Raw genomic sequence first — 27716 nt, forward strand, 5'->3', positions numbered from 1 at the left:
ATGTGTCCCATTCTAACAAGAGGGCAGATTGGAATTCACAATTTCATTGCGATGAGGCAAGTGCCAGGTTAGTCCTACACGGGCTGTGGGAACACAGAGGTGGATGGATTCTGCCCAGGTAGTTCAGGAAAGGTTTTGCAGAGGAGATGGCATTTGACCAGTGACTTGATTAGTAGGGGCTTACCAGGCTAAGGAGTCGGGTTAGGGGTTGAAGATGGAGGCGGTTCCATCATCCAGACATTCCAAGTGAAAAGAATAGCACTAGCAAAGGCATGATGGGGGAGGGCTCTCGGCGTATTTGGAAAGCTTCCAGTCCACGTATAGCTGGAGCTCATGTGGAAGAGATTGTCCAAAGCCAAGTTGAAGGGGTAAGTCCAAGGCCAATTCGTGAAAGTCCTTAGATGACATAGTGTTATGGGCTGAATCGTGTCCTCTCTCTCCCAAAATCCATATGTTGAAGTCCTGACCCCCAGGGCTCAGAATGAGACTGCGACTGGAGGTAGGGTCTTCACAGAGATAACTAAATTAAAATGAGGTCGTTCTGGTGGGCCCTAATCCAACATGACTGATGACCTTGTAAGAAGAGGACATTAGGACACAGACACACATGTGGGGAAGGCCACGTGAAGACACAGGGAGAAGGCGCCCACCTACAAGCTGCGGAGGGAGGTCTCGGGAGAAACCAACCCTTCCAACGCCTTAATCTCAGACGTCTAGCCTCCGGCATTGCGAAAACATCATTTCTGTGGATTAAGCCACCTGCTCCTCGGTGCTCTGTTATGGAAGCCCTCACTGACTGATACAGATACGCTAGCACGGGAACGGAGGGGATGCCTTCCAGGGCATTTTGGAGTCAGAAGCAGGGAGGTTTGGGGAGTGAGGCACGGAGGGGTGAGGGAGAGGGCAAGGCCAAGGACACGGAGGTTTTTAGCTTCAGTCTCCTGGGTGGATGGATGGTGGGGCGAGTCACTGTGAGATGCAGTAGGGGAGAAGTTGCCCTGTCTGTAGTCATGTCACATGTGTGTCCTACCCTTCGTCAAGCCTGGAAGTCCTAGTGGAGGGACTTCCTAGCAAAGGGCCGAGGTGGTACATTGCCTTCAAAGTCAGTGCAGTTAAAGGGGTCTTGCTTTAGTTAATTCCCTTGATGACTGGTGGTATTCCTTGTTCAATGGCTGATGACGGGATCTCATATTGTTCTAGTAAGAAGTTTACAAACTAAAAACACATTGTCCTCTGCTTCCTTCCCCAGAGAATGTACAATGTACAATATTTCCATCCTCAGGCTGTTTTGCTGGAACTGAGTGGCTGAACTACCCCAGCGATTGTCTCTGGACAAGCAAACCTACTCCTACATTCTCTCCTTGAAAGTGGAGTGGGACACAACCTCTGCCAGCGATTTTATTTTCTGAACCATTCTATTAATGCCAATAAAATAGAAGAAATGATCAAATATAATTGCATTTTGAACATCAAAAAATTAATAAGTAGATAAATAAGAAATAAAGTCAGTACAGGGCCTTGTCTGAGATGGCACATGAGCAGCCCTGAGTAATGCTCATTTTCAAGAAAGCCTTCTTGGTGCGTGGAGCATAGAAAAACCCATGGTTTTGTCTAGTTTCATAACTTTTATGAATAGATTTTCATTTGCTTCCATACCCCGAACAACTCAGAATTGCATGGCAGTGGGAGAAATGCTGTGGTTGTTACAAGCAGAAGCCCAAGAAAGCACGAGCTCCAGCCGCCGGGAACTGCTGAGGAGGCAGAGCAGACATTTTTAATTGGCTGCATTTCACTCGTGAGCCCGGCAATTTGATGGAGGAGAAGTTTTAAGAAAATTGCTAAACCCTAGGGAATTGTCCCAGAATAAAAGAAAATCATCCTCACGTCGTTTATAACGCAGAAGCAAACTCCACATTTTGTTGCCATTTCTGAGTTTTCACGAAATGGGTAATATTGCAAAGCTTGTGATGGGACAAAAAGATCGACTCCTCAGCAGTTTTATTGGTTCTGATTTTCCTTTTAGGATTTGCGATCGTCTTGTCTGCCTGCTCCGGGCCGCTGCGTTCTCCGTTAGCAGTAATAACCCGAGAAGCACGGCTGACGGATTCTGAAGGCTGCTCTCCTTGGCTCTGCCTTCCCTCCACCTCCTCCCGTGGTGGACACCAAAATTCTCACAGCCTTTGCAGCTGGTGGTTCAGACTACCTCTCAATTTTTGGAAAACTTCCCTCTATTTGAAATAAAAGACCCAGAGACGGACAAGGTGTGGCTAAAACATTTATTGAGGGCCACTCCTACCCCAGGGATTGTAAATAATCAAGCGTTTGTTACAGATTCGACGTCTAATAATTTTCTTCCAAGGTCTCTTCTAACTTTGGGTCAAGAGTGGTCACTTCTGAAGAGAGATGCTGTCCGCCTACTGGGGAGAGGACGTCTGGGGGAGCGTCTCCGTCGGGCAGGGGTAGGGCGAAGGCTTAGGCTGATGAGAGCTGAGAGGTGGTGCCCATTCACTCTTTCTTCTCCACCTGGTGTGTAAGGCCTCCAAACCCAATCCCTGTAGGGCCAAAGTTTTTGGCGTAGCAAACTGTGAATGAGAAGGGGATGGGGGAGAGGCAAGCTGGTTAGCACCGTTGTTTCAGTCCCTTCTGTCTGGGCACGGGCCTCCCCTGTGAGAGGCAGCCTTGGATAAACGCATTCATAAGTTAACTTTTAAGTAAATGGAACTAGGTTTGTTTTCGATCTGCTAGTAAAAAGCGTCGATGCTTCCTTGCACTGCACTGTGTTCAGAGGTGTTTTCTCATTTGAGTCGATGTGATCCGGCCCCCGACTGCCTGCCAGCCTCGTCCCCTCCTTCCTGGGCCTCCCCACCCCACTCCCGGAATGAACCAGGATGCCCGCGTCGGTGCCTTCACGCTCACTGCTGCCTGTTCCTGGAATGGCCCCTCCCAAACTCACAGTCTCCTTCAAGACGCCCAGGAGGCTTGTCTCCTGAGGAGCCGTCCCTCACACCCCAAGCTGATCCCTTGCCTCTCTGTACGCTGCTGCGTTGTGTATGGTCCTCTTCTAGAGCTTTCCTCACTTGGAAATGCTATTATTTATCTGGGTGTTGATCTCCCTGCTGGCTGCAGCAACACTTTAGAGCTTTATGGCCTATGAATGCTGAGGACCCTCTCCTGCCAGGAGAAGGCAACCCCTGTCAGATCGTGCGTCAGTTCCCATCCTGTCTCATAGGGCGGAAGCTTGGCAACCTTCAGTGTTGCTCAGCGATGTCCTCTCTCTTGCTCCTCTCCCACCATTCCCCTCCCCCCACTCCCACACACACACCTGCAGATGTTGAGACACCCCACTGAGAACAGACCAGGCCTAGGAGAGAACAGGCCCACTGCCATGGCCCTAATGCGTCCCTTCCTTGTGAGGCGTCAGGAAGGAGCTAAGCTCTGCTGTGTCTCCACGAGACAAAGGGATCATGGAGGCAGCTGCGGGCAGAGCTGTGAGGACCAGAAGGAATACCCACCTGTCAGTTCTGTCCCTGTGACCACTAAGCGATGTGCGACACCAGAAACAGAAAGGTCAGGAAGGAAGGAGGGAAAGAGGAAGGAAGGAGGGAAGGAGGGAGGGAGGGAGGGAGGAAGATAGACAGTCTTGATAAACGCAAGAGAGGCCAAGCCAATCCCTCCTCCCCAGTCACCCTCTCTGCCACTCAGGTGGACAGAAGGTGTTTGGGTTTCGGAAGAGCATGTGAGGCTGTTTGTCCAGGCCTGAGGCCTTTTCCATGGCCAGAGTCAGGACACTGCTTCCCCCTCGTCCTCTCTGCCCCCCGGCACCCAGCTGCCCTGAACCACTGGGCATCCGCAAGCATCGGGTGCCCACAGATGGACAGGCCCCGAGTGGGGTCAGGCAGGGGGTTTCTTTCCCTTGTAGGGTTTTGTGCTCCATCCTGAGAGCCCAAAACCCGCTCGGGCTCAGCAGTCAGGCCTCCCGGTAGACAAGGCTCTCGGCATGGACACGACGTCCCCTCCCAGGGACCCTCCGCGGGAAGACCTCTCAGGAGAGTCTCCAGAACCGCTCACCTTTGCAATAAAGTTCCCCATCTTTGTCAGTGACGTTGGTGGACTCTAGACTCTTCCCACAGATGGCGCAGCGAAAGCAGGTCTTGTGCCAAGGCTGAGGGGCAGGGGAGGGCAGGAGAGTTACATGTTTAACGGAGTGGGCAGCATTTTCTATTTCCACGTGAAGTCCCCCGACCAGCAGCACCTAAGGGAGTGCCAGTGTCCTAACCAGTCACGTATCTCATCGGGCCTGGATTAGGCTTAGAGAAAATGAGACGCTATGGACTTGACCGTCAATTCTCAGAACCCCTAAAAACAAATTGATCAAGGTGACTTCCATATGTATTCCCTCAAAACAGACTAAATAGAAAAGGACTTCCCCTTTCTAGAAGATGGAGGAACAAACTGGAGAGAGGAGGGCTTGCAGTGGAGCCAGTGGGTAAGGTTTACATTGAATATAAAGTGAAAGAAGAAAAAAGTGAAGAAAGGGGCCATCATGCAGGTAACTCCACCTCCTTCCCACCCTGTGCATTTCCGGCGGAAGACAGCTGCACGGCCTGGACCACCTGCCAGGCACAGCCCAGGGCTTCTCATGACCAGACTTTGAATGGCCAGGCTTGGGGTGGACGCCGCCCTCATATTTGAAGTCAGACACTCTGGGTGGCCTCCTCCCCATTTAGGATAAACAGGATCGTCTTCCTTCGTCAGGCCCACGTCCCGTGGGGACTGCCCTGGCTTCAGGCCTGAAACTGGAGCTTGCAGAGCGAGTGTGCGTCTCTCTCAGACATCTGATGACTCTCTGGTTGCCAGCACATTCGGGAGCGAGGATGCTTCCCGCTGCTGGGAGATGTGTGCTCTGTCCCTCACGGGTGGTGCCAGCAGCAGACTGAGTTATGCAGGGGTGACAGGTCCCAGGCTGACACCTTTCTGGAAGGATCGTGGACGCTGAGGGCAGGGGGCCTGTGTACCTTTGTGTCTCAGAGCCTCTTAGCTGGTGCCTTCCATCCAGTGGGCTAATGCCTGCGGCATCGAATCGCACCAGTTCCTTTCCAAGGGAACTGCAGGGGGAGTCACAGCCCAGGAATGTGGGTGAGGGACCTAAAGTGTTTCCTGGGAGCTAAGGAGGATGAAGGGTCTGGCCCCACCCATCCACAGTTCCTCCTTTCTTCTCCTCTTCTTCCTAACTGATCGGGGAGACGAGCAAATCCCGTTGGCTTGTGTGGAAGTCCTTACCTTGCCACCGCCCATCACCTTCTCAGCAGCATAGACTGACTTTCCGCATCGAGGGCACTTCTCCGACTCTCCAAACTTCGCAGTGAACTTGGAAGGGTTGCTGGTGGTGGCTGAGCGTGCCGGTTTGGGGGACCTGGTGGAGAAAGAGAAATGAATGAAACCTAGAGACCTCTGTTGGCAAACAGTACTAGCTGTGTGCCCTTAGTGAGTTACTGAACTTCTCTGTGCTTCAGACTCCTCATCTGGAAAGTGGGGACAATCATGGTGCCTTCCTCACTGTTGAGAGGGTTCAGTGAGGTGAGGTGACTGAAGCCCTTAGAACAGTGCCTGCCTGGCGTGTGGCAAGGACAGATAAACGTTAGCGGTAATTGCTGTAAGTCTGTCCTTTCTGTTGTAAGGCACCGAGCAGGTGTTCCAGGTACATTAGCCTATACTACTGTCATTGTTGTTGCCAGCTTGTTATTGCTGCTGTGACTGTTTAGGTTTCTACCATCTTGAAGCCCACTGGTCTACTTTCCGAAGTGAGTGGTGAAAATATTATAGGGCAAGATGGGGTCTTGACAGTTGATACTAAGTAAACCATTGTCCAATGAGCTGATGTATTTCTTGTCAAAATTCATGTTGTCATCCTGCATCCAAAGGTCACCTGTCCCCATGTGAGCAATGACCAAGACAGAGGCACAGTAATAACCAGTGTTCCCATATCTTTTGGTGTTTCCTTGTACACTTATCGCTCTAGTCTCACCATAACCCCTAAAGTAGGCAGAGCTAGCTGGAGGAGAGCAAGGATCAGGGGGTAGCTGCCCAGGGTCGGGCAGCTCATAACTGGTGGAGCTGGGATGGAACCCGGGTCTCCAGGCTTCTTCCTCTGGGTGCGGCATCACCAGACAGCCCTCGCGGAGAGGCGTGAGCTTTGAGTGAGGAGAAGCAGAGAACGCAGCTGGCAGCATCTTTCTTCTTGAAGCAGAGTATCTCGTTGGGATTGAGTAATGAGAAAAAGTAAAACAAGCCATCACACATCCCTGTGCTTTTCCAGGCTCTGCCATGGTTACTCGCTCTGGAAGGGACCAGATGACTCTTTGGATGGTCTAATGCTCTCTGGGGAGGCCATCCGTGGGACCCTGCCTCAATTGGGCTGTGCCTCCCTGCCCAGTCCCACCGCAGAGCTGGGCCCAGGTACCAGCTGGCCAGACAGCAGCTGTAGGCTAGTGGCTGGCGGCCTATACTCAGTTCAGGGCTGGAGGTCAGTATGATCGTCAAGACTGGTAGACCAGACTGGTAGACAGAGATGGCACAGCATGGTACCCCAGCTTTTCTGGGATGTTGTTGGGGCGACCCTCAGCACTGTACTAGCAACAAGCAGCCCGGGAGACCCAGAGAGCAGTCACAACTGATTGCTTACCCCTGAGGTCCAGCGCATCCCCGCAGACACACTCCCCCTGCCATGCAGACATTAGTCATCTTACAACCCAAGGGAAGAAATCTTTTAGTGACAAGCGCACAGAGAATGGCCATTCTTCCCTGCCATATTTAGGTGATTTACACAGAAGCGCTCAAAGGGGAAGAAAAGAGACCCATGTAGTTTTGCAAAGGTCAAACAATGGAACATCTGTACTTTCTGGGTCTTCTCTTGACATGCAAACCAAGAGCCATGGTGTAAAAGTAATTGCCCTTTAGAAAGGCAGATAATTTAAAGAGAGTCTTCAGAGAGATGACACATTGTTAAAACTTGGTCAGACTGGGTATTCCTATTGTTGGCAAGTCAACAATAGAGTTCATTCTCCCACTTCCAGAACACGTTGCTATGGGAACAGAATGAACTGTCCTGACAACGGGCTGGCAGAAGCGGGCAGTAACTCACTGTTGGAACTGGAGGCCCAGGTGTTCGCCTGTGTCGGTGCTGAGGCAGCCGGCGCCTTGTCCATAGCCGATCCCCTTGGGGCCGTACCTGCGCCCATAGCAGACCTTACAGTAGATCTCCGACTCGTGGGCTGCCACCGTGGTGCTGTCGAGAGCCTTTCTGCAGGCCACTGCCGAGGAAGGAGGGTCAGGAGGGTGGGGTTGAGGTTCCTCCCCCAATCCCTGTACCCCTAATGCCATGCAGGGGCCAGGAGACCCAGCACGAGGGCCCCTCCGGCCAAGAACACAGCTTTGATTCCTGAGCAGAGCAGTTCTGATTTCACAGGTGAGGATGTTGGGGCACAGAGAAGGGAAGTAATGTGCTCGGTGGTACCCAGCTAGAAAGAGGTAGACGGCCAGCATTGGAACGAGTGTGTGGTCTCACACCAGCTAGGAATATCATCCCTGAATGGGAACATCCTGAATTCCTGAGCATCTCACCCCAAATGGCATGGGGGAAGTGTACGTGAGTGAGAGGAACTTACTTTCTTAATCGTATTAGAATCAAGATTGAGCAGTTTCTCTCCTTGGTATGGCATTTGAAGAGCCCTGTGATTTCAAGGAGGCCATTACCACTCAGGCTAATTTTGATCCAGTTCTGGAAGCAGGGGACAGGCTGAGGGAGGCAGACCTGCCTCATCAATCCTTATCTTGTACCTGCTCGAGCCCCCTGGTGACTGTGTATTACCTCATGTAAACTGTCTCGCATGATGGAAAGTCCCGCATGAAGGCAAGCCCCTATTGTTCCAAAGAGAAGATTCATAGAAAGATTTTTTTTTTGCCAATTTAAAAAAAATAAACTTTTAAAGACATAAATGAAAGTGTTAAATACCTACTTATACTATTTAATTTAATAATATGTCAATAATATATTGATTTGGAGATGTTACTTTTTCTAATCTCACGCAAATTCAGGAAACAATTGTTTTCAAATTCCTTCTCTTCCTCCTCGGCATCAGCCTCTCCCTCATCACTGAGGGTCTTTCTCAGGCAGCCGACCCAGCTCTCCGGAGCAGCTCATCTCTGCTCTGTCTTTCTCGCTAGAGAGGAAGCCGTTTGTACCTGAGCAGGAAGATGAGCAGGAGGCTGTCACCTGGAGACCATATCTCAACAAGAAGCTCCTATCAGCATAACCTTAGGGCAGCTTCAAAAAATACATAGGATTTCCACCACTTAATAACTTGTTGTACTGCTTTGTAACAATGATCCTTAAAGGTTGTTTATGGTGATACTCAGCACTTATAATAGTGAGGTCATCCCCTGGGACAATAACATAATAATACATATGCATTCCATTTATTTGCCTCCTTTTTTTTTTGACCGGTTCAATCAAGTGACCTCCATAAGCAATCCAGCCCTGAATGAGGTGTTTCAGGCTAATACGCCTTCTTCAAATGGTATCTTGTTAAAAACTGATTGAGTATGGGAGTGGGAGAAGAAGATAAGGTTGTAGATGAGGTCGACCTGGCCGGGGGTTGGGGATTGGCGGTTGTGTAGCTGGGGAGATGGGCTCACAGGAGTTTATTAAACTCTGTATTGTGTCAACGTTGTGTGTGTTAAACATTCTCTCTTAAAAAAATGTTAAATAAAGTAATTGAGAGAAGGTTCTGTAGCAGGAGAGACTTTATAAGGCTTTGAATGCAGGGTAAACCCTTTTTATGAAGAAATATTTTGGGGGAAAAATGCTTATATTTGAGCATATAAGGTATATATCCATTTCTGCCCTTCTCGTTGCTGTCAGCTGCCAATCTCCAGAACAACTTCTCGAATCTTCATTGGTATTCTAGATTCTGAGTTCCTTGAGGGCAAAACTGTTTTATCTTAATATCCCCAGAACAGAGCACAGGGCCTGGCCAAGAGTTAGTTTTCTGACAACACCTGTTGAATGAATGAATGAGTGAACAAATGCACACATGCGTGCGTGAATGAAGATCAGTGACTTGGCCACGACTGTACAACAGTAAGTTGCAGAGCCAGGACTGGCCTCAGATCCTTGACTCCTACTCCAGTGCTCATTCCCATCGCTCCAGGACTGCCTATGTCCTGTCTTGTCCTGGCCAATTCTACAGCCGCTCCCTGGCTTCTGACCAACTTTCACACTCGGGCACAGAAGGCTGTGCTGTCTGATACCACAGCCGCTCGCCCTCCACATGATGTGCTCCGAGTGCGAAACGCGCACCAGACTTCAAACACTTAGTACAAACAAAAGAGGATGTAAAACATCCCATTAATAATTCGTATATTGATTACACTTTGAAATTATAATTTTTGGATATATTGGGTTAAATAAAATCTTTGAAAATTAACAACCTATTTCCTTGTACCTTTTTAAAACTACGGTTACTAGAAAATTGATTACATTCGTGGCTTGTGTTACATTTCTTTTGGATAGTGTTGATAGCGAGGATGAAGATTTGTCTAGAAGTCGGGAGAACACTGGGCAGGAGACGAGCTAAGGTAGTGCCTCTCTGAACCCTGTTCCAGCACAGGGTGGCCTGTGGACAGGCAAGTCTTGTGATAATAACCCAGAAAAGTGAGCTCTTCTCCAAGATCCTTCTGTCCACCACTATAGGAACTCACCCTGTTCAGATTCCCCTCCCACTTGTGAGTTCTAAGGAAAATGTCAAAGGGTGAACCACCAAATGCTTGAATCCCTTCCAGCAAGGCTCCACCGAACAGGGCATCTTCCCGCTACCTGGGAAAGACAAGACCCCGCTTGCCATTGAAAGCTGCCCTTCCATTTCCCGTTCCCGCACAGATCTCAGAGTTGATCAAAGGAGAATAGAGGCCCAGAAGGCTGATTCCAGATCAAGAACCCCAGTTTTCTTCTTGTAACAACCTGTGTGGTAGGTATAACCATCTCCATTTTATAGATGGGGAAATTGAGGCTTGATGGCAAAATGACTTGCCCAAGGTCATGCAGTTGGTACATGGCAGAGCCCAGACTCAAACCCCAGTCAATTTTACTCCAATTCCACTGTTCTTTCCAATATTTGTCACCCTCACTCTTTTTGAAAGAACACTGGCTGTTTTTGGACAAAAGCCAGAAGGTTATGGAAACAACTGTCTTGGGCAGTCACTTCTGGATAATTGTAATAACAATGAATCTGATGGATATGTACGATGACTTGAAAATAACTATCCATCATTAAAACCCAAAGTAAATCAGCCAACCCAACCACTCAGAGCAGTATTTCCCCGTTTGAAGCGAAGTACGTTTGCTGTGGGAGGTAAGAGATCACGGAAACTCCTGTAGCAGGTAAAACATTACTATTTCTGGCAGCTTGAGGATGGAGTGTCTTCCTTCCCTGACAGGTGGAGCCCAACCCTTGAGGTTCTGTTTGAAACAGTTTGGGGCCATGTGACGCCTTGCAGCCACTGGGCTGCGGCACGGGCGTGGGGTGAGGGCCTACGTGGGGAGGGATCTGCCAAATGCCCAGTAAAGCAAGCCCTGAAGCCAGACCCCCTGGAGGGAAGCAAAGAATGTAGGTGGCAGAAAAGGACTGTTCCCCCAAAACAGAACTCGCTGCTAGGAAACTCCAGAAGGCAGTTGTGCCCAGGAGACTGGCCTGGGAGCCTGAAGGTACGGGTTCTCCTCCCAGCTCTGCTGCAGATGCTTGCGACCCGGGCGTAGAGGTGGGGAACGGCTGTGCAAAGTCCCGTGACTCAGACAAAGCCTGACTCCCAGGCGGACCACGGGGTCTTGAAGTTCCCCCAGTGTTAACATTTGTGAATCTGTGTCTGGTGGGTGATGGTAAAGATTCTCTTTCTTAAGTCACTGGTGCCCAGGCCCCTAAACCCTTCCCTTTCCAACTATTACAAAATTGGCACGTGTTGCCCCCTGCCTGACACAAGTTCTTTCTTGGGAAAGACCAGTTGCAGCTGGTTCACTGTCAGCTGGCCAATGGGAACAACACAAAGAGCCAGATCCATCCTGGCTGCAGATAAGTGATGGCTTCCTTTCTCTGCCAAGTCACACTTTGTAAATGTCGCCACTGGGTCAAGGTTTTCACCACTGAGAGCCGTGGCAGGCCAGATGGTTCTGACTTCAACCTGCAGGGACATGGCCTATGAGCTGGGCAAGTGGTTGGAGACAGAGTGTTCAGGGGGCGCCATCTCTCCCTTAGGTGGGGACCCAAAGCAATATTTCTAACACGTAGCTGAGGCTACTGGTCCCTGGATCATACTTTGAGAACCACTGATGCCCAGTCTCTGTGGCTAAATGTGAACTTGGAAACGCCCTCTGGAGGCCGAGGGGCCCTCATGCTGTTCACCCAACTCACTGCAGTGGAAACACGTCTTGTGGAAGCTCCTTCCATTGCACTGGATTTCTTCTGCGTGGTAGACGGTCTTCTCACACGCTCCGCATTTCGCTCCTCCGCCCCAGTTTGGCATCTTGAAGACTCTCTGACCGAGGTCAAGTCTAACAGGATATAAAGCAAATACCCTAAATTTAGGGGGCCTCAGGAGTAACCAATCCCCAAGAACAGTGGTCTGAAGACCATGATCCAGCCCCGGTGTTTTTGGTGGGTCATTCATTCATTCAGCAAATAATTACTGTGTGCCTGTCACTGAATCAGCTCAGATACTCAGAAGGCTCAGAGGAAGTCACTTTGCTACTTTGAGACTCAATTTCCTCTTCTGTTAAATTTCAACAGCATCTGCTCCTGTGTACCTCACAGGGTTCTTGAAAGGAATGGATGAGCTAATTTTGTGTATACAAAATTATACACAAATATTAAGTATTATTATTTTTTCCATCTAAGGTTTTAAAAATTATTCCACCAGAAGTGGGACTAGCCTCTGAAAATGGTACTATCTTCTTATCTAGCTCAGTGCTTCTTGCATCACCTCGGGTCTAACTACACATACAGATTCTGCTTTGGTAGATGTGGGGAGAAGACAGGCTCCAGGCCGTGCTGATGCTGCTCGCCATGGACCACCCTTCAGGTAGCAAAGCCTTAGCTAACCGTGCTGCGAAAAATACGTGATATGTGACTAGGCCCAGGCAGTGAGCCATATTGGCACCACACTAGATCGGTGGTCTAGAAACCTGCCTTCTGCATTCAGGGCTCCCCACAACCTGCTGTGTGCATCGAGGGGAGCTGCATGGCTTCTCTTCACGTCTGTTCCCCACCTGTCCTATGAAGAGAGTCACTCTCTTCCTTGCTGCTTCACAGTTTGTTCAGAGAACCAAAGGACACAGTGTGCAGGAAGGTACGTGACAGAGCTCACAGTGTCAGGTGTGACCACAGGAGCCAGGTGACAATGCAAGGTGTCCTCCTACATCTTCCAGCACATTCTGCTGCAAGGAGCTGCTGATCCTGGGGCCATCATTGTCTCCTTGTTAGAGAATTATGTTTAAGAGATACTAGACAGGGAGGGGCATCAGAAAAAATAATTTTCTCTTTCTTTCTGTGTCTGCGTATGTAAGCATGACTCCAGTTTTCGGCTTCCCCAGAGCAGAACTGACATAAGCCATCAATAATCAGTGAAATTTCTGAAATCCTGCCAGCCCCAGGGGGGTCTGAATTTTCACTGGGATCCTTCGGTTTCTAAGAAGCCTGGTGTGTCATCTTGTCATTGACGCCAAGCACTATCGGGCCATTCCAAGTGGCTGCTCCTGACCTTCTCTTTCCCTTCTGGGAAGACAGTCACCTTCTTATAATAGTTAGCGATTAACACTAAGCCCTCCTGGGTCAACTGGTCCGGATTGTGTCTCCCAGCCTCAAAACAAAGACAGCTTTTGCTAAGAAACAGAAGGTAAATAGCAAACAGACGGCAGAATCTGATACTAGGACCAAAGGGAACGTCTCTATCTAAACGTCCCTGCAGAGAACTTTCCCACCACCAGAAACAGTGTGAGTTTAACCAGGAACATCCTATCCTTCCTCTCATAGAAGCAGGCTCTTCTCTTTGTGCAGTAAAATTTTAGAAAATAAACTTTTAACTTTTTTTGAAAAAAGAAACATTTAGTGCCTCTATTTCTGTAGTTCAGGTTGTTTAATACAGAGGAAAGAGTAAGGGATTTTGAATTAAGAAGCTTGCGATCAAGCCTGCATTCATTTATTCATTCATTCATTCACTCACCATGCATTTACCACCTACCTATCTTGTGTCAAGCCCTACACTAGGCACTTGGTGAGGGATAAAAGGAAGGAACACCTATAAAAATGGGTACTTGGTATCCCTGTGGTTTGAGAAGCCCACATTCTAATGAGTAAGATAGGCAGGAAGCAGAACCCTCTGCCCCAGAGGAGAGCCGTGTGAGACGTGCCATGCGTGCCGTGCGTGCAAACTCCAAGGAGGAAATGGCCGCCCGAGCTTAGATTGCGGACGAAAGCAGTGAGCTGTGGGAGCTTCACAGCAGACGTCACATCAACATGGGGTTTTGAAGGGTTAGTAAGAGTTCACCAGCTAGAGAAAAGGGGGAAGGGCATTTCAGGAAGAGAAAAGAGCACACAGAAAGGCATGGAGGCCTTACTATCCCCAAAAGAGCCCAAATTGTTCATATTTTACTCCACTTCCATTTTTAGTACTTTTAGAGTTGGAACAGATTTTTAAGATTGACCAACCCCCTCATTTACAAATAAGATGAGGCATAAAAAGTAAATATTCGGTGTATTTCCCTAGCCAACTTCTTTTTCTAAGCTCCATCCTGCTCTGATTAAAGATGATACATTCTCTAGAAAAGAGTAGAATCATATCATTTTACTCATGTTCATTTTGATCCTGAGCTTCAACACAATATAATATCGAGGAGAAATGTTCTTCGAATCCGGGAATGTGACAGTGACACTTGCGAAATTAATGATGTAGAAATTTTCAATGAAAACAACCTTAGGTCAAATTTCTCATTTCAAATTTTCAGCAGAGACTTCGTTGGCATGTCCTGCAAATTAAAGAGAGAGAGATGTGCCTCTTGGGGGGGGGTGTGTGTGTGTGTGTGTGTGTTTTCAGTAATTACCTACATATGATACCTTTCAAAGTGAGGATATGATTACAGATAATACCTTCTTCACACGGTAATGGATCCCAGCACAGGTTGTTTTTAAGTGATCATAAATATCTGACATACATTTATCAGGACTTAAAACCCAAAATAGAAATCCGTAGGCATTCTATCAAACAGGTGCTCAGTCCCGTTTCTAAAGATGGAAATGTAGCTATGGAGGCTAAGCACAGAAGACATCTCTGATTTCTTCTTCCATTGCTCAAAGGCCCGAAAGGCAGAGGGCGTTGTAAGGCATCCTGAATTGGAAGACACAGGTTCTAATCTTGACCTCGTGAACTTGAACTTGGGTGGAAAATGGTGATAATATTATCTCCTGCACGTTCCTCACAGGACTATTGTGAGGATCACGGAAATATGATGGGATTTAAAGCAGCATTGAGAAGATATTCAAAGACAAGGCATTGTTCCCTACTTTATTTCAGGTTATCCCAATAGCACCAATCTGCTCATTAAGCTTTCAATCGCTGTGATTTGAAAGCACAGTGAGGTCCTGGCTTGCGTGCATAACCTTTTCAGCCTCCTGCATTGCTTTGGAATTCCTCTGTCTCAACACTCCCCTGGCCAGGCCCAGACTGTGAGCTTATGCTGGCAAGATACCAAGGGATGGGCCAGTTGTTTATCAGTGTTGCCTGGCACAGGCAAGGGTCACCGAAGGTAGGACACCAAATATAGGCTTGCCCGTCACTCGGCCCCAGTTGTCACCTGGGTCACAATCTCCATCTGGCCACCTGGCACTACTCCCTGGGCCGGTCCTGGAGGTGGCTGTGTTGTTGCAGATGAAGTTGTGGGTCAGAACAGAAATGGGGGACAGTGTGGGATCTATGAGGATGAGACAAAATGCAGGGCCCTGCCACGTCAGCTAGGGAGAGGGTGGACTCCAGACTTTTGGATCCAGTGATCCCAGATCCCAGTGAGAGACTACCCATGTGGATTTCTTAACAAATAATGCTGTGGAAGGATCATGCTGTGAATGTGCTATAGTCGGGGCTGGGAAGAGCACTGGCTCAGACCCGGGACCCAGAGTTCTAGTTCCATCTTACCTCTTCAAAGCTGTGAGATCTGGGGAAAGCACTCAAGCTCTCTGAACTTCAGTATCCTCTCTCTAAAATGGGCATAACAGCCCCATTTCTTTCACTATTGCTGGGAAACTGCGGCAGTTTAAGCACGTTGAGTCACCTTGTAAACCGTAGCGTGTTAGGCAATGTAAGAGCTAATTAGTTCTGCAATAACTCTAAGTTGACAATCTCAATCTGGAGTTTCAAAGCATAACCGTATGTGTATCTTGGGCACATTCTTCTTAATCTAACACCCATTCTGACTTTCTTTCTTATTAAACTACCATCTGTGGAGCTGAAGGTGCTATCTTAGGAGAAGAGTGCATGGGGTAGGTGAAAAGGGCACTCAGTGACCCAGTTGCTTCCTTGTGGGGTCGGTTAAAGAACCTCGGTGGGAACCTTAGGCCATGAGTTTGAGCAGAGAGTTCAAGCGACAATGCCCTTTTTAGCTTAGTGTTGGTTCATTTGGTCATCCTAGCAGATGCCTGATTCCACATAATGAGTTAAATTGTCTACACTGGCTGAGGCAAAGGTTTTGGATCATAGGAACACATATCTGGAATCTAAGTGATCATCATAATCATTACTAACATCATAATGTTATTATGGAAGCTCAAGCGTCTGGAGCCCAGCTCCTGGGCCAGCACTGTGGCGTGTCATTTAATCTTCACCACGACCCTTCACATAGGTTACAAAATTTACTGGAGAGATGGCGAAATGGAGTCTTAGGGAATTTACAGTGCCCAAGGATAGGTGGCTAGCATATGCCACAGGCTCGATTGAAACTTACATCTCTCTGACTCTGAAGCCGAGTTCTTATATTAACGTTAGCTATTGATCCTGCCCTGCGCTTCAGTTGCTTTAGGTACACTATCTGTAATGTGCACAACAGCCCTGAAGAGTAAATTTTGTTACCCCCATTTTGCAGATGAGAAATCTGAGGCTCAGAGAACTTAAGTGACTTGTCTGAGGTCACATGGCTGGTAAGAGGCAGAGCTGCAATTCAAACCCCAGATAAGCTGGCTCTATATCCCACGTCCCTGCTTACGGCACACTGGAGAGGGGACAAGGGTCAGCACCCCCACTCAGCAAATGTCCTAGTTGGTGGGAATAGAGATCATTGATCTCCTGTCTCTCCACGGGACAGAGAGGGTACTCGTGGGTGAGAGAAACAGGGAGACCGAACTCAGTTCAGCAAAATAAAGGGCTCCTCAGGCAGGGCAAGGGCTCCCCGAGGGCTGGAGGGTTCTCTCTCACTGTTGGTTTCAGCTCTGCCAAGGAGGGATGTCCAAGTGGCTGCAATGGAGTGAAGCCCCTTCAAGGGTCCTTCAAGCCCTGAGACGGATTCCCGGATCTGAACGCTGACTGGAGCCTCGCCTTGCAGAAACGCTGCCGAGTGGCACCCCTTCTCAAACATGTCTCTGCTCTATTCTCTTAATCCAGGTTAAAGAGAGGATGGAGCAGAGTGAGGGGCACAGGCTTTGGAGAGAACCAGGCCAGGGTTCAGAAAACACAATCTGTGGGACTCTTGGTGAATTGCTCAAAATCTTGGAGCCCAGTGTCCTCGCGCTTGCAAAGACAGGGTGAGAAGGCTTGTCTCAGAAAGTTGTTTTCAGGTTAAATGAGATAATAATAGCTATTATTAGACAATTATTACTAGATGATACACAGCAGGTGTGTAACGATTTTAGTTGCTTTTATCACAACTTTTATTGCTAACTTTTTTTTTTAGGAAGATTAGCCCTGAGCTAACTACTGCCAATCCTCCTCTTTTTGCCAAGGAAGACTGGCCCTGAGCTAACATCCATGCCCATCTTCCTCTAGCCCATATTCCTCTATTTTTTTATACATGGGACGCCTGCCACAGCATGGCGTGCCAAGTGGTGCCATGTCCGCACCCAGGATCCGAACCAGCGAACCCAGGGCCGCTGAGAAGCAGAACGTGCGCACTTAACCGCTGCGCCACCGGGCTGGCCCCTGCTATTGTTATTTTATCTCTGGTTTTTAAATCCATTTTCTTAAAACAAGCAAATCTCTCCGTTTCTTCTCTGCAGCCCTTCTGATTCAGATTGTGAACCAGCTCTGTTCCTCAGCCTTTCAGAGCATGCTGCACCCAGAACAAACACAGCCAGGCCAGGGGGAGTTGGCCCCTTCTGGGGATCAGGGTGCCCCGTGGCAGGGACGGCAGGCCAGGCAAGGTCCTAAGCCTGTGCCCTGGGACAGCCACTTCCTGGCTTTGGCAGTGCTGATGCCTAACACCAGCTGATCTCCCTGGTGATCTGGGCTTTGAAGGGAATCAGCGAGCCCAAGCAGTCTCTGTGGCCCAGGGAGACCACACCCTTCAGCCCCCGTGTAGGACACTCAAGGTCAGTGGCTTCCTCCTACGCTTCTGGACAGTGAGACGAAGTCCCCCACACAAAGTTCTTTCCACGACGCCTGGGAAGCATCCGGTGCTTATTCCCAGCACAGAAACAAACCCAAGTGTTAGCTCTCATCCCTTTCAAATAGAGACACGGTAGACACACCTGCCTGTTAAGCTAAGGCTCTCACACGTGGGTCATGTTACATCTTTTCTGAAATTATCTCCAAGTGTGTCTGCCTTTTACTCCTAGAAACTCACTTTGTTCTCTTTTGCCCTTTATAATTTCTTTTTAAAGACCGTGTTGCACCCCAGTTTACATCCGGGCTCTCCACTTTCTAGCCACGTTGACTCTGAGTAATTGCTTTGTTGCCTTGAACTTTCATTTCTTCCTCTGAGAATGACTTCTCGCAGGACCTTTCGTGATGGTTAAATAAGCTAATATTATTCTGTGACTGCACAGATCACAGACCGTGATCAACCCTTTCCCACCATGAGGTCCACTCGGAGGCTCAGAAAAGGCTTCCATCCTCCACGGCCCAGGAGACAGTCCCGTCTCCCTTCCTGCTTTTCTTCACTGCGATGAAGAACTGTAGTTTTTCACATTTGAAGGCATCACATGTCTCTTTGGTTGTGACGCCCAACCCTGGATACAGTATTTTGAGAAACCTGAGCAGCACGCTTATAACTGGACGTCCGCCTGCCTCGGGAGTTGGAGTTTATGTATTATATTCCTAGTCTGTGTCCTTCCTCCTGTGAAACAAATTCATCACCTTCTAACTCCTGGCCAGCTTGTGGCCCACTCTGACCTCTGGATTTCCATCACCACACTAGAGCCGAGCAGGGAAGTCTCCTGTGGCTCATAATGTTGGGCTCTGTGCCGTCGCTCAAATGCCTTGTGCATTTGTGTTTTCCTACTATGGTTCTTTCCTATACTTTAGCTCATTCATGTGATTCTAACACATCCCTTTGGCTGAGTGGCTTTACTTTAATTTTACTATTCAGAAAATGGAAACTCAGAGAAGTTGTGTGATGTTCAGAGCTGCAATTTGAACTGCTTCTATGACCGAAGCTCTTTGTTTTTTTCTATTTCCTCCTTCAGGTTGCCAGGATTTCTGAATTTGTATTCTACCAAGATTCTTTCTCCACTTCTTCCAAGAGGGTCGTGGCAATTTGCCTGTTGAATGATCCTGCTCACTCTTGCCTTCTCCCTCTCTCCCTCCCTCCCCTCCTCCTCTTGTGGGCTGCAGAGCACCTGTCTGCCAGGCCAGAGAGGGCACCAGGCCCTAGGGGTCAGCTGCACTCCCTGCCGACAGCCGAGGCTTATGTTAACGATGGAGTTGTTTAGAAAGGAACCAAAGCCAAGTCAGAAGCATCCGTCGCTTTTTCTGGGTCATATAGCAATTTTACATACATTGGGGTGAATTGGAAGTACCCAGTATTGAGATTCAGTCCCCAAAGTAAACTGAGGGCACAGGCTCTCCCACACTCCCTCCCTTCTTGCTGTTCATGCCCACCCTTCCGCGTCAGTTCTGCCTCTGCCTCCCCTGGCCCCACCAGAAGACGGCCCATACAAGCTCATTAAATTGCGTTGAACTGTGCTGCAGAGAGACAGGCTTCCTCAGACCTGTCACTGCCTGCTTCCTGGGGGAATTCCAGCCCCAGCTCAGGGACGCGAACAGAGACTAGCGGCGGCGCTGGCGTTCGTCTCCAGGCAGCATCTCTGCTCAGACCACTGCTTAAAACCACTTCTCGTTCTCAGTCACACCCCTGCCTGTCATTCACCGGGATGTTAAAAAAAAAATCCTTGCCTGAAATTGAGAGGACACACTGGGAATCACCCCTCACCCCGGGCCCCAAATCATCTTCCCATTCAATAGAGCCTTAAATGGGTTGTCAAGGTAGCAATGTCTTTTCTGGGTCCTATGTTGATTAATTTTAAATTACTAAAAGCAAGCCTGTTGCTGAACATCCTTGGGATGTAAAATCTATTTTAAACCAACAAATTTCGTTGAGTATTTGCTATGTGCAAGACAGGATGTGGTGAATTATAGAAATCTCAAGTCATTCACCCATACCTTTTGAATAGCACAATTCTTTCAATTCTGAGCATTGGAAAGCTGGCTTCTGCTGCATTCTGTCTATTACAACCACTTTAGAACCCTGCGGTACTTTACAGTTTAGAAAAATGTGCCTACATCCATTCTGATCTTTGCAGAGGAGATCAAGACCCCGAGGGCATGAACTTTGTGAAAGTCATACATCCGTTCATCATGCGATTCTAACACTAGAATGCTGGTCTTCTAACTGAGACGATAGGAAACGTTATTCCACCATGAAAATAGTTTTAGACCAAAAATCATCCCTTATTCATTTCTCTGTCTGTGAGGTTCCCTTGAGCCCCCAAACCTTTTAGCGATTTTCTGAACAACTGCTAGGTCCATATCAGAATGGAGCATAACTTGAGCCTCTTCACAGAACCAGACTGGATGCTGGTGTTTGGGACGTGAAACACACCCTCACTCTCTGGGACCTTTCCTGGTCCCAACCAGCCAGCAAGCCAGCCCACCCCCAGCCGAGTGCCTACTTCACTCCACTTACCTGCTTGTGTGGTCTCTGTCCGCTCAACTGAGTAAGGGGGGCTCTCGTGCTCTTTAAATATATGGAGGCTGTCACCAGCCTTGGCCTGGAGGGAAGGGCGGGAGGGAGGCGAGGGGAGAGGGTGAATGAGACATGAGTAACACAACTGCTATCAGAGGCTGAAAATAGCCCGTGACCACAGCCCTCAGTTTTGTTCCCCCCACACCAGCTGTGAGGCCCTTGGAGAACAATATTGTTTGGGTTCTGTTTTAATTGCCAATCGCCTATGGCACCAGGGGATCAATGGGTGGAATGTAAATTTCCAATCAAGTGGTTGTAATGGAAACACGAGCAAAGACGGATTTTTATCTAAAATCATTTTTCCAGGCTCCTACTCCCCTGACCTTCCTGGAAATCAATGCAAGGTACCTGCAAATGAATCATGAACCATATCTGGCAGCCCTCTGGAACTCCGAGACACAGGTCACTATGCTTGTGAAGAGAACTCAGAGCTAAAAATAAGAACGATGGATGTCTGAAATGATACTTACATAATCTCTTCAAAGAAGCTCAGGGGTAGAAAAGGTCAGCTGATCATCAAGCTCCTGTCACTTCATGGCCCACCATCCCGTGAAGAAAAGTTCTCTCTCAATAGTTTTGAGTTACTTTGTTCACCATCTTTTCCTACTTAAGAATTTAACATGGCGGTGTGTCATATTTATGAGAGGTTTTGATAAGTCTCAGTGGACCCACATTTTCTTAGGAGGTCTGATTTCTCTTCGCCTGGTATGCACATATTTTGGCTTTGATCAAGCATCAGGACTCATCCGAATCATAGAATTTGATCGCTGACGAGAAGCTCAGAGATTTAATAGACTAATTCTTCATGTTAGAGCTGAGGGCACTGAGACATCTAACTTGCTCAAGGCCAGAAACGAGTCATTGGCAGGTTCCAGATTGAAATGCAGGTCATTTGTCTCTCAGGTGATGGCACTTTTCACTAGTGTTGAGCTGAATGTTAAGGTGTATAAGATCCAGCCCTTCAAATCAGCCATATTAACCCTTGAGTTACATGCCCACAAAGCAACTGGTTGAGTGATGCAATACTTCATTGGAAAGAAGGTTGTGGTAATTTCACAAATATGAACACACCGCAACCTCATATGAGATATTCTTGGTCTCTGTTTTCATGCCAAAGGGTGTTCATCGTAGAAATGGGGAAATGGTGAGTCCTCTGGAATGTTAAAGATAGAAGAGACTTTAGAAGTCTTCCAGGAGAACAACTTTTAAAATTTTGTGGGTTTTTTTAGAATGATAATACTTTTTTCTACAGATAATCTCAAATGGAGCATGAATATGTAAAGCAGATAAACGAGGGAGTCACTGCTTGAGGTAAATAGGTGGTTTACAGTCCCACTCTCATAGCCTTTCTCTGAATCCCCAAAGAGCTTCTAAAATACTTCTTCGGGACAAAATTTAAAAGCCACAAATGCAGCCCACCCCTTTCATTTTGTAGGTTCAGATATTAAGGTCCAAAGAAGGGATTTGACTTGCTCACGGGAAATGCAATGTTTGTAGTAGAATTATTTTGAGTCAGAAAATCTGGGTTTGACTCTAACGTTTCTGACCCTTAAAAACATGTTTTCTAATTACACAGGCAAGGCAGGAATGCATTTTCATTGTGAAAGACTAAACAATAAGGATGCATTTAGGGTAAAACGTGAAAGTTCCCTCCACAATCCTACTCTGCTTCCCAGGGTTAATAATGGACAGTATTTTGTGTTTTACCTAACTTTGGTAATCTTTTAAAAGGGGATTTTAGCCCATTCACATTTATGGTGATTTTGGATACATATGGACTTGTGCCTTTCATCTTGTTTTATTTTTATAATGTTTCTTTTTTCTTTTCTGGCCTTTTATTGGATTTAACAGTTTTATTTGTGCCATGTTTTTCTCTTAAGACACAATAGATACGCATTTTTGTTGACGTCTAGATTTAATTGGTAGCCATATTCTGTTTCTTCCATGAGATGAGAAACTTATAAGAACCTCAGCATACTTTCACCGTCACCACCTCGCTCTCTTCCTTCACCTTGACCTTGCAGTTACACACCTGCCTACCGTCTCTGATGTGGAGATCATCTGGGGTTTCAGTTCCAGGTTGTAATTAGTTTTGTTCATTATGCGTCAGTAGTTATTTAAACCTAATTATAAATTTTACTCCTTTCTTCATTTGACTACTGTTTCTTGCATATTTTTTGTATCTTACGTTTTAAATTCTGTGTGTGTATGTGTGTGCGGTAGAATGTGTTCTTGATGAATTCATTGAGAGAGTCTATTATAAATGAACTAAATTCTCACATAATTGAATAGTTCTTTGTATTATTTTGCTAGACCAGCAGTAACAAATGCCACACATTGGGTGGTTTAAACAACAGAAATTTATTTTCTCACAATTCTGGAGGCTAGAAGTCCAAGATCACGATGTCAGCAGGGTTGGTTTCTTCTGAGGCCTCTCTCCGTGTCTCGTGGATGGCCATCTTCTCCACGTGTTTCCATATGGTCTTCCCCTCTGTGTGCCTGTGTCCTAATGTCCTCTTCTTGTAGGGACACCAGTCACGTTGGATTAGGGCCCATTCAGATGACCTCATTTTACTTTCAAAGGTCCTATATTCAAATACAGTCGCATTCTGAGGTCCTGGGGGTTAGGACTTCAAAACATAAACAGGGAGAGACACAATTCGCCCCGTATCAGTCTTAATGTTGCCTTACACTTGAATGTTAGTTCAGCAATCTCTAAAGTTGTGCTGTCCATACAGCAGCCAATAGTCATATGTAGGTATTTAAATTGAAACAATTTAAAATTAAATGAAATTAAAAATTCAGTTCCTCGGTCACAGGAGCTACATTCCAAGTGTTTAATACGCACGTGTGGCTAGTGCCTGTGTATTGAACAACACAGATACAGCATGTGTCCGTCAGAGCAGAAGTTCTATTGGTCAACACTGTTCTAGAGCTTCTCCACCTGAAAAATGAAGCAGATCTCTTTTGGATTCTGTGAAGAATACACAATATGAAGCATGTGTTGGGCACACAGCAGGCTGCTCAATCAATCCTAGCTGAAGAGTGAGTCAACAGTAAGTGAACGGTGGTATTAGGACTGGAACCCCCTGTTCCTGCTCCTTTCTTCCACCAGAATGACCATAAGTGAGTAAGACATTGCGAAAAGATAGGACACGAAGAAGACGAGGCAAGGGAGTGAGGTGGGACAATGAAGGCAATCTGAAATACATATCTTAAAACTACCTTTATACCCCAAAACTGAGTAAATATTATTCTATTTAATCCTCTCAATAACTTTGTAAAGACGGCATTATTATACTCATTGACTGAATGAGCACTGAAATAAATGCTGCTCATGAAAGCTAAGCAGGCCCCCCGAGGCCACACAGTTGAGTCAGCGGTGTGTCAGTGGCAATGTTAGGACTACACTGTACTGCGTCCTCTTCTTGGTTCCCCTGGAATGACTAAAAACTAGAAAGTCATTGGGAAACACAGATCCCCAAGGGGACAGGAAATTCAAACCCAGATCGAACTCTGAAACCCTTCTACGACAGTGGTTCCCAAATTTGTTTGATCATGGTCCCCTCAGTAAAAGCAATGCGTACACACACGTATGTATATAAACTATAAACATATTCTTGTAACATTACATGCATTATGAAACGTAGTCAAAACTAGGCACTAAAAAAGATAAAAATAAATATAATAAAAGTTCTAATTCTTTTTCTCATTCCCCAGTATTGTTTCACATGTTGCCTAGGGTGCTGCCCACCTTCCACTTTGAAAACCATCGCTCTAAACCACACCATGCGAAGAGGGAATGCACTGCAGAAGAACTTACAGCCCTGGGAATCTCAGCTTCCATCTGCGCATCCTAGCCACTCTGAAAAGAACATAATTGGACCATAATGTATTCAATGTCAGCCACATTCTTGGAGTAACGAGGCCTTTTCACTATTTCTATGCACCACTGGTCTGACATTTGTCATTGGCTCTTATTTCAAAGAGAGAATTAATTTAAAACTACCATTCCGAGCTTGCTCCTGGCCATGTATTCCGTCCATGAAAGACAGAGAAATGGGCAAAGCAACACTTAAATGCATCAAGATGGTTCTTTTTTCCCAGGAGATAAAAAGCGAATACTGTCATCGTCACTGAAATGAAGTGAGATTTGGTGAAACAAATAGTTGATTTACTTGCATCATCCAGATTTTTTATTGGTCTCCTTGTTTTTATGGCCATTCATCACTGGCTGATTATAGTGATGAAGTGTTCCTTACATAGTGGTCTTCCGGTTAAAAGCACTGCCATGTGTGTGAGCCTCCCTGGGATGTGATCTCTCTCCTCTCTGTCTCTCTCTCAAGCAGTGGGAGGGTATAGGTGTTTAGTCCCCTTTTTCCAAATGAAGAACCTGGCTGAGGAGGTTAGATCACACAGCTAGTAAATGGTCAAGTCAGGACTTGAACCAGGTTCTCTGCTCCAGAGTCAACGCTCTGAGGGAAATTTTAACTGATCTGGTCAGCATTATGTAGTCGGGAGAGAGGACACTGCAGGTCTGAGAGCCACTGCAGGTCTGAGCACCTCCACAGCCAAAGCACCAACTCAATCTCATCTTGTACTGAGAGGCTGGCAGGGCTTTACATCAGTGGTCCCTCGGGTTGCACAGAGGCTGTTCCTACATCTGCTATTCAGCCGATACGAAGCCTCTAGGAGAAGCCCGAAGCAGCACAAGCGCCTGACGTGGGAATCACAGGGCCGGCAAATTGACAAACGGGAATCAACTCACAGAGGGTCAGAAGTGGACCAGTGACTTGTATTCTCAGGAGATATTTCCATGGGTTGAATAGAGTCCACGACTGCTCACCTGTGTCGACAACAGACACTTAAAGAATTCTCTGGAATCCATCCCTTCTTCTTAACCCTGCTCCTCTTATTGCCCTCGCTCAGATGTCCTGCCTAGCCGTTTTCAGAGGCCTCCCTCTCAGTTTTCCCCACCTCTCCTCCACATCTCACACTGCGACCAGAGTTGTCTTTCCAAATACAGATTCGAGGACGGCGCCCTTCAGCTGGAAGACCGCTGTTAGCGCCCCGTTACTAGGAGATTATGTTAAAGGTTTTTGACGTGGCATTCAAGTTTCTTCATCTTGCCCCAAATCAACTTTCCAACTTTTTCTCCCACCACCCACTTTCCATTATCCTATCTGTCAGCCTCTCCAGTCTAATCGCTGGTCTCCAAAAATAGCCAGCCGTCTCATGCCTCCCTGCTTTGCTCATGCTCCATCCTCTGCCTGGAATGTTCCCCGCCTCCTTAACCTGCCCTCTCTGGCGGAATCTTCCTCATCCTTCCCTCAGCCGGTCAAACGCTGCCTCTTCAGCACCGGCCTCCACACTCACCCCATTCCAGGTGGGATGCGCCACTCTCTGCAGCCAGCCCCCAAAACACTCCCTTCACACTTCTCAGCACAGGGTACTTCAGCTGGGTGTTCACACGTCGTTTGGGCTCCTTCGATGATGAACTCCTTAGGGGAATAGAGAGCATCTTATTCATCTTTGTGTCCTCAGTGGTGGCACCTAGCAGGCATTTGAAAATTTTGGGTTACATTTATTCATAAAACTGAGTGGGTTTGAGAGGTCTTGGAAGAGCTCAGTTCCTACCAGATCTGAGATAAGCAGTAAGAGAGAAAGAACAAAATTACTTATTTAAGTGTATAGGCACTCCATGTGAAATGTTGACATAAGGATTGGGCACATTTTTAGAACAGTTGGAAGACTTTTATTGGCTTTTCCAAAAAGTTCACACTGTGCCTAAAGTGGAAATAGCACCAGGTTGGAATGGACAGATATGGGTTTCCGGTCTTAGCTTTCCTATTAACCTAGCTGTGTGCCCTTTTGTGTTATTTTTTAAGGTGTGCTTTTTGGTAAGGAAGATTGGCCCTGAGCTAACATCTGCTGCTGATCTCTCTTTGTTTTCTCTCTCCAAAGCCCCAGTGCATAGTTGTATACCCTAGTTCTAAGTGATTCTAGCTCTTCTATGTGGGACGCCACCACAACATGGCCTGACGAGTGGTGTGTATGTCCACATCCAGGATCTGAACCTACAAACGCCAGGCCACTGAAGCAGAGGGTGTCAACTTAACCTTTACCCAGCTGGCCAGCCCCAAGCTGTGTGCCCTTTGATAAATCAGTTCCCCACTCTGATTTTTTTGTTTACAAATATTCATGCTGGACAAAATGACTTTTAAGGTGTCTTCTAATTCTATGATTTGATGATTCTTATTTTCTAGTTAGGAAGACTATGTATTTTCCTTTGAGTGTGATGGCCCTTTGGTCACAATAGAAGATATTCTACATTGTCATAAGAACGCCTTTGTCCTACTGTGGCCCCATTACATAAAATTTGGGTGTGAGAAAGGCTACAAGATATTTTATGAAGTAAAAGTTCCTGATATAGGGAAAAAACGAAAGAAAAACTAACAAAAAACTCCTTACTGCCTGGACATCAGAGCTCCACCCCCTTAAAGTTGAAAGGCCACATGTGAGGCTAAGGAAGAGACCTCAGGAAGATGAGTTGATCTGCTGGGTTCATAAAGACGGAAGAGAGAATGAGCGGTCAGTTCACACCTGAAGATAGTTTGGAGAGGACGGAGAAGATGCTCGGCTGTTGAGTTTCAACCTCAGGCCTGTAGGGAATTCTACATTCCCTGCATTCTACAGATTAACACAGGTACAAAGAGAGTGAAACTCCTCCAGGTGGTGAGTGCAGCTGTGTTGCTGGCTCCTACTAGATACCGCAACAATTTCCCTTTGCATAAGAAGAAACCTGAAAACCCCACAGTGTGCTGAAATGCTATTCTACCTGTTTTTTTTTTTTTTTTAACAATAGACTTTATTTTTTAGAGCCGTGTTAGGTTCACAGCAAAATTAAGCAGAAGGTACAGAGTTCCCGTATACCCCTTCTAAGCCCCTCCGCCCATATCCCTCGACAGCCCCCCCAGTATTAACATCCGGTACATTTGTTACAATCAATGAACCTACACTGACACATCATTATCACCCAAAGTCCATGGGATTCACTCTGGTGTTTTACCTTCTATAGGTTTTGACATGTCTGTAATGACGTGTATCCACCAACATAGTATCATACAGAATAGTTTCACTGCCCTAAAAAATCCTCTGTGCTTGCCATGTTCATCCCTCCTCTCCTGAATCTCTGGAAACCACTGATCTTTTTAGGGTCTCCATAGTCTTGCCTTTTCCAGAATGTCATAGAGTTGGAATCATACAGTGTGCAGCCTTTTTAGACTGGCTTCTTTCACTTAGTAATATGCATTGAAGGTTCCTCCATGTCTTTTCGTGGCTTAATAGCTCATTTCTTTTTAGTGCTGGAATGGAATAATAATATTCCATTGTCTGGATGGACCACAGTTTATTTATCCACTCACCTACTGAAGGACGTCTTGGTTGC

General features: G+C 47.0%; 1 protein-coding gene and 2 long non-coding RNA genes across 4 annotated transcripts; 1 reads left to right on the forward strand and 2 right to left on the reverse strand.

The window, feature by feature from the left end:
* Nucleotides 1-2262: 2262 nt before the first annotated feature.
* Nucleotides 2263-20709, reverse strand: CSRP3 (cysteine and glycine rich protein 3). The gene is made up of 7 exons (XM_023634760.2): nt 20618-20709; nt 20210-20294; nt 11463-11602; nt 7142-7310; nt 5281-5413; nt 4069-4162; nt 2263-2582 (listed from the first exon to the last, which is right to left on the reverse strand). Exons 3-7 carry the CDS (start codon nt 11572-11574, stop codon nt 2506-2508), a joined length of 585 nt encoding a protein of 194 aa, XP_023490528.1. The 5' UTR covers nt 11575-11602; nt 20210-20294; nt 20618-20709; the 3' UTR covers nt 2263-2505.
* LOC138925230 (uncharacterized) lies at nt 7132-24435 on the forward strand. Its single transcript, XR_011441177.1, has 2 exons — nt 7132-7465; nt 23990-24435. It is a non-coding gene; the product is annotated as an uncharacterized lncRNA (long non-coding RNA).
* LOC111771873 (uncharacterized) lies at nt 22612-25249 on the reverse strand. Of its 2 annotated transcripts, XR_011441175.1 has the most exons (4): nt 25116-25249; nt 24093-24134; nt 23118-23243; nt 22612-22855 (listed from the first exon to the last, which is right to left on the reverse strand). It is a non-coding gene; the product is annotated as an uncharacterized lncRNA (long non-coding RNA). The 2 variants fall into 2 exon arrangements; XR_011441176.1 differs by lacking the exon at nt 24093-24134 and having other exon boundaries at nt 22615-22855; nt 25038-25171.
* Between the last annotated feature and the right edge of the window lie 2467 nt (nt 25250-27716).

The sequence above is a fragment of the Equus caballus genome, chromosome 7, assembly GCF_041296265.1.
Source record: "Equus caballus isolate H_3958 breed thoroughbred chromosome 7, TB-T2T, whole genome shotgun sequence".
NCBI lineage: Eukaryota > Metazoa > Chordata > Mammalia > Perissodactyla > Equidae > Equus > Equus caballus.